The sequence below is a fragment of the Oncorhynchus nerka genome, linkage group LG20 (genome assembly GCF_034236695.1).
Source record: "Oncorhynchus nerka isolate Pitt River linkage group LG20, Oner_Uvic_2.0, whole genome shotgun sequence".
NCBI lineage: Eukaryota > Metazoa > Chordata > Actinopteri > Salmoniformes > Salmonidae > Oncorhynchus > Oncorhynchus nerka.
In genome coordinates this window covers 1724464-1739859 of record NC_088415.1, presented here as the reverse complement: position 1 = coordinate 1739859, position 15396 = coordinate 1724464, and the positions used below count along the sequence as shown (strand labels likewise).

Below are 15396 nucleotides of genomic sequence, written 5' to 3'. Positions count from 1 at the left end.
GTATAGAGGTTGTAATGCCAGGGTAGTGGGTAGAGTATAGAGGTTGTAATGCCAGGATAGAGAATAGAGGTTGTAATGCCAGGGTAGAGAATAGAGGTTGTAATGCCAGGGTAGAGAATAGAGGTTGTAATGCCAGGGTAGAGAATAGAGGTTGTAATGCCAGGGTAGTGGGTAGAGAATAGAGGTTGTAATGCCAGGGTAGTGGGTAGAGAATAGAGGTTGTAATGCCAGGGTAGTGGGTAGAGAATAGAGGTTGTAATGCCAGGGTAGAGAATAGAGATGTAATGTAGTCAGAACAGGGGTGAGTGTGTGTACCTGGGCAGTGAGAACATGGGTGAGTGTGTGTACCTGGGCAGTGAGAACAGGGGTGAGTGTGTGTACCTGGGCGATGAGAACAGGGGTGAGTGTGTGTGCCTGGGCGATGTGAACAGGGGTGAGTGTGTGTGCCTGGGCGATGAGAACAGGGGTGAGTGTGTGTACCTGGGCAGTGAGAACAGGGGTGAGTGTGTGTGCCTGGGCGATGAGAACAGGGGTGAGTGTGAGTACCTGGGCAGTGAGAACAGGGGTGAGTGTGTGTACCTGGGCAGTCAGAACAGGGGTGAGTGTGTGTGCCTGGGCAGTCAGAACAGGGGTGAGTGTGTGTGCCTGGGCAGTGAGAACAGGGGTGAGTGTGTGTACCTGGGCAGTGAGAACAGGGGTGAGTGTGTGTACCTGGGCAGTGAGAACAGGGGTGAGTGTGTGTACCTGGGCAGTGAGAACAGGGGTGAGTGTGTGTGCCTGGGCAGTCAGAACAGGGGTGAGTGTGTGTACCTGGGCAGTCAGAACAGGGGTGAGTGTGTGTACCTGGGCGATGAGAACAGGGGTGAGTGTGTGTACCTGGGCAGTGAGAACAGGGGTGAGTGTGTGTACCTGGGCAGTGAGAACAGGGGTGAGTGTGTGTACCTGGGCAGTGAGAACAGGGGTGAGTGTGTGTACCTGGGCAGTGAGAACAGGGGTGAGTGTGTGTACCTGGGCAGTGAGAACAGGGGTGAGTGTGTGTACCTGGGCAGTCAGAACAGGGGTGAGTGTGTGTACCTGGGCAGTCAGAACAGGGGTGAGTGTGTGTGCCTGGGCAGTCAGAACAGGGGTGAGTGTGTGTGCCTGGGCAGTCAGAACAGGGGTGTGTGTGTGTGCCTGGGCAGTCAGAACAGGGGTGTGTGTGTGTACCTGGGCAGTGAGAACAGGGGTGAGTGTGTGTACCTGGGCAGTGAGAACAGGGGTGTGTGTGTGTACCTGGGCAGTGAGAACAGGGGTGAGTGTGTGTACCTGGGCAGTCAGAACAGGGGTGAGTGTGTGTACCTGGGCGATGAGAACAGGGGTGAGTGTGTGTACCTGGGCAGTGAGAACAGGGGTGAGTGTGTACCTGGGCAGTGAGAACAGGAACGGTCTCTAGAGATCCTCTCTGTTGCTCCACCTCTTCCTTCAGCTTGTCAATCAGATCCTGTTTCAGAGCCAACGCTCTCTCTGCCTCCTCCAGACGAACAACCATGTCTCCTCCCTACACACACATGGTGTTATTAGTGACTGTTGTCTCTTCCTCTGCCACACACACACACACACCCTCTGCCACACACACACACCCTCTGCCACACACACACACCCTCTGCCACACACACACACACCCTCTGCCACACACACACACACACACCCTCTGCCACACACACACACACCCTCTGCCACACACACACCCTCTGCCACACACACACCCTCTGCCACACACACACACACACACACACCCTCTGCAACACACACACACACACACACACACACCCTCTGCCACACACACACACACACATCCTCTGCCACACACACACCCTCTGCCACACACACACCCTCTGCCACACACACACACCCTCTGCCACACACACACACACACACACCCTCTGCCACACACACACACACCCTCTGCCACACACACACACCCTCTGCCACACACACACCCTCTGCCACACACACACACCCTCTGCCACACACACACACCCTCTGCCACACACACACACACCCACACCCTCTGCCACACACACACACACCCACACCCTCTGCCACACACACACACACCCTCTGCCACACACACACACCCTCTGCCACACACACACACCCTCTGCCACACACACACACACACCCTCTGCCACACACACACCCTCTGCCACACACACACCCTCTGCCACACACACACCCTCTGCCACACACACACACACACACACACCCTCTGCCACACACACACACACACCCTCTGCCACACACACACACACACCCTCTGCCACACACACACACACACACCCTCTGCCACACACACACCCTCTGCCACACACACACACACACCCTCTGCCACACACACACACACACACACCCTCTGCCACACACACACACACACACACCCTCTGCCACACACACACACACACCCTCTGCCACACACACACCCTCTGCCACACACACACACCCTCTGCCACACACACACACCCTCTGCCACACACACACACCCTCTGCCACACACACCCTCTGCCACACACACACCCTCTGCCACACACACACACCCTCTGCCACACACACACACACATCCTCTGCCACACACACACACACACCCTCTGCCACACACACACCCTCTGCCACACACACACCCTCTGCCACACACACACACCCTCTGCCACACACACACACACCCTCTGCCACACACACACACACCCTCTGCCACACACACACACCCTCTGCCACACACACACACCCTCTGCCACACACACACACCCTGCCACACACACACACCCTCTGCCACACACACACACCCTCTGCCACACACACACACCCTCTGCCACACACACACCCTCTGCCACACACCCTCTGCCACACACACCCTCTGCCACACACACACCCTCTGCCACACACACACACCCTCTGCCACACACACACACCCTCTGCCACACACACACACCCTCTGCCACACACACACACCCTCTGCCACACACACACACACACCCTCTGCCACACACACACACACACACCCTCTGCCACACACACACACACCCTCTGCCACACACACACCCTCTGCCACACACACACCCTCTGCCACACACACACCCTCTGCCACACACACACCCTCTGCCACACACACCCTCTGCCACACACACCCTCTGCCACACACACCCTCTGCCACACACACCCTCTGCCACACACACCTCAGTCTTGAGTTTGGAGTCGTAGTCCTTAAACAGACAGGTGTAGGCATGCTGCAGCTGGGCTAGCTTCCTCCTGGAAGACATTATTATTATTACAATATGGGCTAGCTTCCTCCTGGAAGACATTATTATCACAATATGGGCTAGCTTCCTCCTGGAAGACATTATTATCACAATATGGGCTAGCTTCCTCCTGGAAGACATTATTATTACAATATGGGCTAGCTTCCTCCTGGAAGACATTATCATCACAATATGGGCTAGCTTCCTCCTGGAAGACATTATTATTACAATATGGGCTAGCTTCCTCCTGGAAGACATTATCATCACAATATGGGCTAGCTTCCTCCTGGAAGACATTATTATTACAATATGGGCTAGCTTCCTCCTGGAAGACATTATCATCACAATATGGGCTAGCTTCCTCCTGGAAGACATTATTATCACAATATGGGCTAGCTTCCTCCTGGAAGACATTATTATCACAATATGGGCTAGCTTCCTCCTGGAAGACATTATCATCACAATATGGGCTAGCTTCCTCCTGGAAGACATTATCATCACAATATGGGCTAGCTTCCTCCTGGAAGACATTATCATCACAATATGGGCTAGCTTCCTCCTGGAAGACATTATTATCACAATATGGGCTAGCTTCCTCCTGGAAGACATTATTATCACAATATGGGCTAGCTTCCTCCTGGAAGACATTATTATTACAATATGGGCTAGCTTCCTCCTGGAAGACATTATTATCACAATATGGGCTAGCTTCCTCCTGGAAGACATTATTATTATCACAATATGGGCTAGCTTCCTCCTGGAAGACATTATCATTATCACAATATGGGCTAGCTTCCTCCTGGAAGACATTATTATCACAATATGGGCTAGCTTCCTCCTGGAAGACATTATCATTATCACAATATGGGCTAGCTTCCTCCTGGAAGACATTATTATTATTACAATATGGGCTAGCTTCCTCCTGGAAGACATTATTATTACAATATGGGGTAGCTTCCTCCTGGAAGACATTATCATCACAATATGGGCTAGCTTCCTCCTGGAAGACATTATCATCACAATATGGGCTAGCTTCCTCCTGGAAGACATTATTATCACAATATGGGCTAGCTTCCTCCTGGAAGACATTATTATCACAATATGGGCTAGCTTCCTCCTGGAAGACATTATTATTACAATATGGGCTAGCTTCCTCCTGGAAGACATTATTATCACAATATGGGCTAGCTTCCTCCTGGAAGACATTATTATTATCACAATATGGGCTAGCTTCCTCCTGGAAGACATTATCATTATCACAATATGGGCTAGCTTCCTCCTGGAAGACATTATTATCACAATATGGGCTAGCTTCCTCCTGGAAGACATTATCATTATCACAATATGGGCTAGCTTCCTCCTGGAAGACATTATTATTATTACAATATGGGCTAGCTTCCTCCTGGAAGACATTATTATTACAATATGGGCTAGCTTCCTCCTGGAAGACATTATTATCATCACAATATGGGCTAGCTTCCTCCTGGAAGACATTATTATCATCACAATATGGGCTAGCTTCCTCCTGGAAGACATTATTATCATCACAATATGGGCTAGCTTCCTCCTGGAAGACATTATTATCATCACAATATGGGCTAGCTTCCTCCTGGAAGACATTATTATTACAATATGGGCTAGCTTCCTCCTGGAAGACATTATTATCACAATATGGGCTAGCTTCCTCCTGGAAGACATTATTATTACAATATGGGCTAGCTTCCTCCTGGAAGACATTATTATCACAATATGGGCTAGCTTCCTCCTGGAAGACATTATTATCACAGTATGGGCTAGCTTCCTCCTGGAAGACATTATCATCACAATATGGGCTAGCTTCCTCCTGGAAGACATTATCATTATCACAATATGGGCTAGCTTCCTCCTGGAAGACATTATTATCACAGTATGGGCTAGCTTCCTCCTGGAAGACATTATTATCACAGTATGGGCTAGCTTCCTCCTGGAAGACATTATTATTACAATATGGGCTAGCTTCCTCCTGGAAGACATTATTATCACAATATGGGCTAGCTTCCTCCTGGAAGACATTATTATTATTACAATATGGGCTAGCTTCCTCCTGGAAGACATTATTATTACAATATGGGGTAGCTTCCTCCTGGAAGACATTATCATCACAATATGGGCTAGCTTCCTCCTGGAAGACATTATCATCACAATATGGGCTAGCTTCCTCCTGGAATATGGATTAGTGTCTCCTCAGTAATAACCAGGCGGTCAGTCTCTAGGTTGTGTGTGTACCTCTTCAGTAATAACCAGGTGGTCAGTCTTCAGGGCGGTCTCTAGGTGGTGTGTGTACCTCTCCTCGGTAACAACCAGGCGGTCAGTCTTCAGGGCAGTCTCTAGGTTGTGTGTGTACCTCTCCTCAGTAATAACCAGGCGGTCAGTCTTCAGGGCAGTCTCTAGGTGGTGTGTGTACCTCTCCTCAGTAATAACCAGGCAGTCAGTCTCTAGGTGGTGTGTGTACCTCTCCTCAGTAATAACCAGGCGGTCAGTCTCTAGGTTGTGTGTGTACCTCTCCTCAGTAATAACCAGGCGGTCAGTCTCTAGGTGGTGTGTGTGTATACCTCTCCTCAGTAATAACCAGGCGGTCAGTCTCTAGGTGGTGTGTGTACCTCTCCTCAGTAATAACCAGGCGGTCAGTCTCTAGGTGGTGTGTGTGTGTACCTCTCCTCAGTAATAACCAGGCGGTCAGTCTCTAGGTGGTGTGTGTACCTCTCCTCAGTAATAACCAGGCGGTCAGTCTCTAGGTGGTGTGTGTACCTCTCCTCAGTAATAACCAGGCGGTCAGTCTCTAGGTGGTGTGTGTACCTCTCCTCAGTAATAACCAGGCGGTCAGTCTTCAGGGCAGTCTCTAGGTTGTGTGTGTACCTCTCCTCAGTAATAACCAGGCGGTCAGTCTCTAGGTGGTGTGTGTGTGTACCTCTCCTCGGTAATAACCAGGCGGTCAGTCTCTAGGTGGTGTGTGTGTGTACCTCTCCTCGGTAATAACCAGGCGGTCAGTCTCTAGGTGGTGTGTGTGTGTACCTCTCCTCGGTAATAACCAGGCGGTCAGTCTAGGTGGTGTGTGTACCTCTCCTCAGTAACAACCAGGCGGTCAGTCTAGGTGGTGTGTGTACCTCTCCTCAGTAACAACCAGGCGGTCAGTCTAGGTGGTGTGTGTACCTCTCCTCAGTAATAACCAGGCAGTCAGTCTCTAGGTTGTGTGTGTACCTCTCCTCGGTAATAACCAGGCGGTCAGTCTCTAGGTGGTGTGTGTGTATACCTCTCCTCAGTAATAACCAGGCGGTCAGTCTCTAGGTGGTGTGTGTGTATACCTCTCCTCAGTAATAACCAGGCGGTCAGTCTTCAGGGCAGTCTCTAGGTGGTGTGTGTACCTCTCCTCAGTAATAACCAGGCGGTCAGTCTTCAGGGCAGTCTCTAGGTGGTGTGTGTGTGTACCTCTCCTCAGTAACAACCAGGCGGTCAGTCTCTAGGTTGTGTGTGTACCTCTCCTCGGTAATAACCAGGCGGTCAGTCTTCAGGGCGGTCAGTCTAGGTGGTGTGTGTACCTCTCCTCAGTAATAACCAGGCAGTCAGTCTCTAGGTTGTGTGTGTACCTCTCCTCAGTAACAACCAGGCGGTCAGTCTCTAGGTTGTGTGTGTACCTCTCCTCAGTAATAACCAGGCAGTCAGTCTCTAGGTTGTGTGTGTACCTCTCCTCAGTAATAACCAGGCGGTCAGTCTTCAGGGCAGTCTCTAGGTTGTGTGTGTACCTCTCCTCAGTAATAACCAGGCGGTCAGTCTTCAGGGCAGTCTCTAGGTTGTGTGTGTACCTCTCCTCAGTAATAACCAGGCGGTCAGTCTCTAGGTGGTGTGTGTACCTCTCCTCAGTAACAACCAGGCGGTCAGTCTCTAGGTTGTGTGTGTACCTCTCCTCAGTAATAACCAGGCGGTCAGTCTTCAGGGCGGTCTCTAGGTGGTGTGTGTGTATACCTCTCCTCAGTAATAACCAGGCGGTCAGTCTTCAGGGCGGTCTCCAGGTTGTGCGTCTGCAGCAGTAGTTTGTCTACCGTCACAGAGTGCTGCTTCCTCTGCTGTTCCATCTCTCTCTCTGATGCTGCCAACGCCTCCCGAGTACTGCTCAGCCTGCACACACACACACACACACACACACACACACACACACACACACACACACACACACACACACACACACACACAGAGAGAGAGAGTGTGGTGCGTGTAGTGAGTGCCTGTTGAGGAAATCCCTGTCTGACTGAAAAAGTGTTTTGTTTTGCCTACACAAAATTACAACCCCACTACAGTCATCACAACAAGGAGTCTCCACCGCTACAGTCATCACATCAAGGAGAGTCTCCACCACTACCTCATCACATCAAGGAGAGTCTCCACCACTACAGTCATCACATCAAGGAGAGTCTCCACCACTACAGTCCTCACATCAAGGAGAGTCTCCACCACTACAGTCCTCACATCAAGGAGAGTCTCCACCACTACCTCATCACATCAAGGAGAGTCTCCACCACTACAGTCATCACATCAAGGAGAGTCTCCACCACTACCTCATCACATCAAGGAGAGTCTCCACCACTACAGTCCTCACATCAAGGAGAGTCTCCACCACTACAGTCATCACATCAAGGAGAGTCTCCACCACTACAGTCATCACATCAAGGAGGGTCTCCACCACTACAGTCCTCACATCAAGGAGAGTCTCCACCACTACAGTCATCACATCAAGGAGAGTCTCCACCACTACAGTCCTCACATCAAGGAGAGTCTCCACCACTACAGTCATCACATCAAGGAGAGTCTCCACCACTACAGTCATCACATCAAGGAGAGTCTCCACCACTACCTCATCACAACAAGGAGAGTCTCCACCACTACAGTCCTCACATCAAGGAGAGTCTCCACCACTACAGTCATCACATCAAGGAGAGTCTCCACCACTACAATCCTCACAACAAGGAGAGTCTCCACCACTACCTCATCACATCAAGGAGAGTCTCCACCACTACCTCATCACATCAAGGAGAGTCTCCACCACTACAGTCATCACATCAAGGAGAGTCTCCACCACTACCTCATCACATCAAGGAGAGTCTCCACCACTACAGTCATCACATCAAGGAGAGTCTCCACCACTACAGTCATCACATCAAGGAGAGTCTCCACCACTACAGTCATCACATCAAGGAGAGTCTCCACCACTACCTCATCACATCAAGGAGAGTCTCCACCACTACAGTCATCAAATCAAGGAGAGTCTCCACCACTACAGTCCTCACATCAAGGAGAGTCTCCACCACTACAGTCATCACAACAAGGAGAGTCTCCACCACTACAGTCATCACATCAAGGAGAGTCTCCACCACTACCTCATCACATCAAGGAGAGTCTCCACCACTACAATCCTCACATCAAGGAGAGTCTCCACCACTACAGTCCTCACATCAAGGAGAGTCTCCACCACTACAGTCATCACATCAAGGAGAGTCTCCACCACTACAGTCATCACATCAAGGAGAGTCTCCACCACTACAGTCATCAAATCAAGGAGAGTCTCCACCACTACAGTCATCACATCAAGGAGAGTCTCCACCACTACAGTCATCACATCAAGGAGAGTCTCCACCACTACAGTCATCACAACAAGGAGAGTCTCCACCACTACAGTCATCACATCAAGGAGAGTCTCCACCACTACAGTCATCACATCAAGTAGGGTCTCCACCACCACAGTCATCACATCAAGGAGAGTCTCCACCACTACCTCATCACATCAAGGAGAGTCTCCACCACTACAGTCATCACAACAAGGAGAGTCTCCACCACTAGTCATCACATCAAGGAGAGTCTCCACCACTACAGTCATCACATCAAGGAGAGTCTCCACCACTACAGTCATCACATCAAGGAGAGTCTCCACCACTAGTCATCACATCAAGGAGAGTCTCCACCACTACCTCATCACACCAAGGAGAGTCTCCACCACTACAATCCTCACATCAAGGAGAGTCTCCACCACTACAGTCCTCACATCAAGGAGAGTCTCCACCACTACAGTCATCACATCAAGGAGAGTCTCCACCACTACAGTGATCACATCAAGGAGAGTCTCCACCACTACAGTCATCACATCAAGGAGGGTCTCCACCACTACAGTCCTCACATCAAGGAGAGTCTCCACCACTACAGTCATCACAACAAGGAGAGTCTCCACCACTACAGTCCTCACAACAAGGAGAGTCTCCACCACTACAGTCATCACATCAAGGAGAGTCTCCACCACTACAGTCATCACATCAAGGAGAGTCTCCACCACTACCTCATCACATCAAGGAGAGTCTCCACCACTACAGTCATCACATCAAGGAGAGTCTCCACCACTACCTCATCACATCAAGGAGAGTCTCCACCACTAGTCATCACAACAAGGAGAGTCTCCACCACTACAGTCATCACATCAAGGAGAGTCTCCACCACTACAGTCATCACATCAAGGAGAGTCTCCACCACTACCTCATCACATCAAGGAGAGTCTCCACCACTACCTCATCACATCAAGGAGAGTCTCCACCACTACCTCATCACATCAAGGAGAGTCTCCACCACTACCTCATCACATCAAGGAGAGTCTCCACCACTACAGTCATCACATCAAGGAGAGTCTCCACCACTACAGTCATCACATCAAGGAGAGTCTCCACCACTACAGTCATCACATCAAGGAGAGTCTCCACCACTACAGTCATCACATCAAGGAGAGTCTCCACCACTACCTCACATCACAGTCTCCACCACTACAGTCATCACATCAAGGAGAGTCTCCACCACTACCTCATCACATCAAGGAGAGTCTCCACCACTACCTCATCACATCAAGGAGAGTCTCCACCACTACAGTCATCACATCAAGGAGAGTATCCACCACTACAGTCATCACATCAAGGAGAGTCTCCACCACTAGTCTCACAACAAGGAGAGTCTCCACCACTACCTCATCACATCAAGGAGAGTCTCCACCACTACAGTCATCACATCAAGGAGAGTCTCCACCACTAGTCATCACATCAAGGAGAGTCTCCACCACTACCTCATCACATCAAGGAGAGTCTCCACCACTACAGTCATCACATCAAGGAGAGTCTCCACCACTACAGTCATCACATCAAGGAGAGTCTCCACCACTACACCACTACAGTCATCACATCAAGGAGAGTCTCCACCACTACAGTCATCACATCAAGGAGAGTCTCCACCACTACCTCATCACATCAAGGAGAGTCTCCACCACTACAGTCATCACATCAAGGAGAGTCATCAGTCATCACAAGGAGAGTCTCCACCACTACAGTCATCACATCAAGGAGAGTCTCCACCACTACAGTCATCACATCAAGGAGAGTCTCCACCACTACAGTCATCACATCAAGGAGAGTCTCCACCACAGTCATCAAGGAGAGTCTCCACCACTACAGTCATCACATCAAGGAGAGTCTCCACCACTACAGTCATCACATCAAGGAGAGTCTCCACCACTACAGTCATCACAACAAGGAGAGTCTCCACCACTACAGTCATCACATCAAGGAGAGTCTCCACCACTACAGTCATCACATCAAGGAGAGTCTCCACCACTACAGTCATCACATCAAGGAGAGTCTCCACCACTACAGTCATCACATCAAGGAGAGTCTCCACCACTACAGTCATCACATCAAGGAGAGTCTCCACCACTACAGTCATCACATCAAGGAGAGTCTCCACCACTACAGTCATCACATCAAGGAGAGTCTCCACCACTACAGTCATCACATCAAGGAGAGTCTCCACCACTCACATCAAGGAGAGTCTCCACCACTACAGTCATCACATCAAGGAGAGTCTCCACCACTACAGTCATCACATCAAGGAGAGTCTCCACCACTACCTCATCACATCAAGGAGAGTCTCCACCACTACAGTCATCACATCAAGGAGAGTCTCCACCACTACAGTCATCACATCAAGGAGAGTCTCCACCACTACCTCATCACATCAAGGAGAGTCTCCACCACTACAGTCATCACATCAAGGAGAGTCTCCACCACTACCTCATCACATCAAGGAGAGTCTCCACCACTACAGTCATCACATCAAGGAGAGTCTCCACCACTACAGTCATCACATCAAGGAGAGTCTCCACCACTACAGTCATCACATCAAGGAGAGTCTCCACCACTACCTCATCACATCAAGGAGAGTCTCCACCACTACAGTCATCACATCAAGGAGAGTCTCCACCACTACCTCATCACATCAAGGAGAGTCTCCACCACTACAGTCATCACATCAAGGAGAGTCTCCACCACTAGTCATCACATCAAGGAGAGTCTCCACCACTACAGTCATCACATCAAGGAGAGTCTCCACCACTACAGTCATCACATCAAGGAGAGTCTCCACCACTACCTCATCACATCAAGGGAGAGTCATCACACCAGTCTCCACCACTCAGTCACATCAAGGAGAGTCTCCACCACTCCACCACACAGTCATCACATCAAGGAGAGTCTCCACCACTACAGTCATCACATCAAGGAGAGTCTCCACCACTACAGTCATCACATCAAGGAGAGTCTCCACCACTACAGTCATCACATCAAGGAGAGTCTCCACCACTACAGTCATCACATCAAGGAGAGTCTCCACCACTACAGTCATCACATCAAGGAGAGTCTCCACCAGTCATCACATCAGTCTCCTCAGTCATCACATCAAGGAGAGTCTCCACCACTACAGTCATCACATCAAGGAGAGTCTCCACCACTACAGTCATCACATCAAGGAGAGTCTCCACCACTACCTCATCACATCAAGGAGAGTCTCCACCAGTCATCACATCAAGGAGAGTCTCATACCACATCAAGGAGAGTCTCCACCACTACCTCATCACATCAAGGAGAGTCTCCACCACTACCTCATCACATCAAGGAGAGTCTCCACCACTACCTCATCACATCAAGGAGAGTCTCCACCACTACAGTCATCACATCAAGGAGGGTCTCCACCACTACAGTCCTCACATCAAGGAGAGTCTCCACCACTACAGTCATCACAACAAGGAGAGTCTCCACCACTACAGTCCTCACAACAAGGAGAGTCTCCACCACTACAGTCATCACATCAAGGAGAGTCTCCACCACTACAGTCATCACATCAAGGAGAGTCTCCACCACTACCTCATCACATCAAGGAGAGTCTCCACCACTACAGTCATCACATCAAGGAGAGTCTCCACCACTACCTCATCACATCAAGGAGAGTCTCCACCACTAGTCATCACAACAAGGAGAGTCTCCACCACTACAGTCATCACATCAAGGAGAGTCTCCACCACTACAGTCATCACATCAAGGAGAGTCTCCACCACTACAGTCATCACATCAAGGAGAGTCTCCACCACTACAGTCATCACAACAAGGAGAGTCTCCACCACTACCTCATCACATCAAGGAGAGTCTCCATCATTACAGTCATCACATCAAGGAGAGTCTCCACCACTACAGTCATCACATCAAGGAGAGTCTCCACCACTACCTCATCACATCAAGGAGAGTCTCCACCACTACAGTCATCACATCAAGGAGAGTCTCCACCACTACCTCATCACATCAAGGAGAGTCTCCACCACTACCTCGTCACATCAAGGAGAGTCTCCACCACTACCTCATCACATCAAGGAGAGTCTCCACCACTACCTCATCACATCAAGGAGAGTCTCCACCACTACAGTCATCACATCAAGGAGAGTCTCCACCATTACAGTCATCACATCAAGGAGTCTCCACCACTACAGTCATTACATCAAGGAGAGTCTCCACCACTACAGTCATCACATCAAGGAGAGTCTCCACCACTACAGTCATCACAACAAGGAGAGTCTCCACCACTACAGTCATCACAACAAGGAGTCTCCACCACTACAGTCATCACATCAAGGAGAGTCTCCACCACTATCTCATCACAACAAGGAGAGTCTCCACCACTACCTCATCACATCAAGGGGAGCCTACAGGGCGGCAGGTAGCCTAGAGGGGCGGCAGGAAGCCTAGAGGGGCGGCAGGTAGCCTAGAGGGGCGGCAGGTAGCCTAGAGGGGCGGCAGGTAGCCTAGAGGGGCGGCAGGTAGAAGCCTAGAGGGGCGGCAGGTAGCTTACAGGGGCGGCAGGAAGCCCAGAGGGGCGGCAGGTAGCCCAGAGGGCGGCAGGAAGCTTACAGGGCGGCAGGTAGCCTAGAGGGGGCGGCAGGTAGCCTAGAGGGGCGGCAGGTAGCTTACAGGGGCGGCAGGAAGCCTAGAGGGGCGGCAGGAAGCCTAGAGGGCGGCAGGTAGCCTAGAGGGGCGGCAGGTAGCCTAGAGGGGCGGCAGGTAGCCTAGAGGGGCGGCAGGTAGAAGCCTAGAGGGGCGGCAGGTAGCTTACAGGGGCGGCAGGAAGCCTAGAGGGGCGGCAGGTAGCCTAGAGGGGCGGCAGGAAGCTTACAGGGGCGGCAGGTAGCCTAGAGGGGCGGCAGGTAGCCTAGAGGGGGCGGCAGGTAGCTTACAGGGGCGGCAGGAAGCCTAGAGGGGCGGCAGGAAGCCTAGAGGGGCGGCAGGTAGCCTAGAGGGCGGCAGGTAGCCTAGAGGGGCGGCAGGAAGCCTAGAGGGGCGGCAGGTAGCCTAGAGGGGCGGCAGGAAGCTTACAGGGGCGGCAGGTAGCCTAGAGGGGCGGCAGGTAGCCTAGAGGGGCGGCAGGTAGCTTACAGGGGCGGCAGGAAGCCTAGAGGGGCGGCAGGAAGCCTAGAGGGGCGGCAGGTAGCCTAGAGGGGCGGCAGGTAGCCTAGAGGGGCGGCAGGTAGCCTAGAGGGGCGGCAGGAAGCCTAGAGGGGCGGCAGGAAGCCTAGAGGGGCGGCAGGTAGCCTAGAGGGGCGGCAGGAAGCCTAGAGGGGCGGCAGGTAGCCAAGAGGGGCGGCAGGTAGCCTAGAGGGGCGGCAGGTAGCCAAGAGGGGCGGCAGGTAGCCTACAGGGTGGCAGGTAGCCTAGAGGCGCGGCAGGAAGCCTAGAGGGGCGGCAGGTAGCCTAGAGGGGCGGCAGGTAGCCTAGAGGGGCGGCAGGTAGCCTAGAGGGGCGGCAGGAAGCCTAGAGGGGTGGCAGGAAGCCTAGAGGGGCGGCAGGAAGCCTAGAGGGGCGGCAGGTAGCTAGGTTGCAGGATTGAATCCCCGAGCTGACAAGGTAAAAATCTGTCGTTCTGCCCTGGAGCAAGGCTGTTAACCCACTGTTCTCCGAAGACGTGGATGTCGATTAAGGCAGGGGTTGGGTTAAATGCGGAAGACACATTTAAGTTAAATACATTCAGTTGTACAACTTGACTAGGTATCCACATTTCCTCAATGAAACATAACATGGGTTTGGAACCAGAGTTGTCTGCATGCCACAAGCTTAGTGAACTCACTGAGACAGCTAAAGCTTACGCAACTTGTTGACACACACACAGGTCTGGGTGATATATCACATTACAATATTTTTCATTTTTGACAGTATTAGATGGTATAATGTTGTTGAAAAACTAAAATCCTAAATGTTCTTCATATATATATATATATACACTGCTCAAAAAAATAAAGGGAACACTTAAACAACACAATGTAACTCCAAGTCAATCACACTTCTGTGAAATCAAACTGTCCACTTAAATTTCACAAGGAGGAGGCGGAGCACTGCCAGAGCCCTGCAAAATGACCTCCTGCAGGCCACAAATGTGCAGGTGTCTGCTCAAACGGTCAGAAACAGACTCCATGAGGGTGGTATGAGGGCCCGACGTCCACAGGTGGGGGTTGTGCTTACAGCCCAACACCGTGCAGGACATTTGGCATTTGCCAGAGAAGACCAAGATTGGCAAATTCACCACTGGCGCCCTGTGCTCTTCACAGATGAAAGCAGGTTCACACTGAGCAAATGTGACAGACGTAACAGAGTCTGGAGACGCTGTGGAGAACGTTCTGCTGCCTGCAACATCCTCCAGCATGACCGGTTTGGCGGTGGGTCAGTCATGGTGTGGGGTGGCATTTCTTTGGGGG

The 15396-nt window shown here is 51.3% G+C and overlaps 1 protein-coding gene across 1 annotated transcript in view; it reads right to left on the bottom strand.

The window, feature by feature from the left end:
• The window catches only part of LOC115127424 (NF-kappa-B essential modulator-like), a 58336-nt gene that overhangs the window by 18357 nt on the left and 24583 nt on the right, over positions 1 to 15396 (bottom strand). Inside the window, exons 9-11 of the mRNA XM_065005119.1 lie at positions 7272 to 7424; positions 3210 to 3282; positions 1403 to 1537 (exon numbers count right to left, since the gene is read on the bottom strand). Coding sequence (XP_064861191.1) covers positions 1403 to 1537; positions 3210 to 3282; positions 7272 to 7424 — 361 coding nt within the window. The remainder of the gene's footprint in view (positions 1 to 1402; positions 1538 to 3209; positions 3283 to 7271; positions 7425 to 15396) is intronic.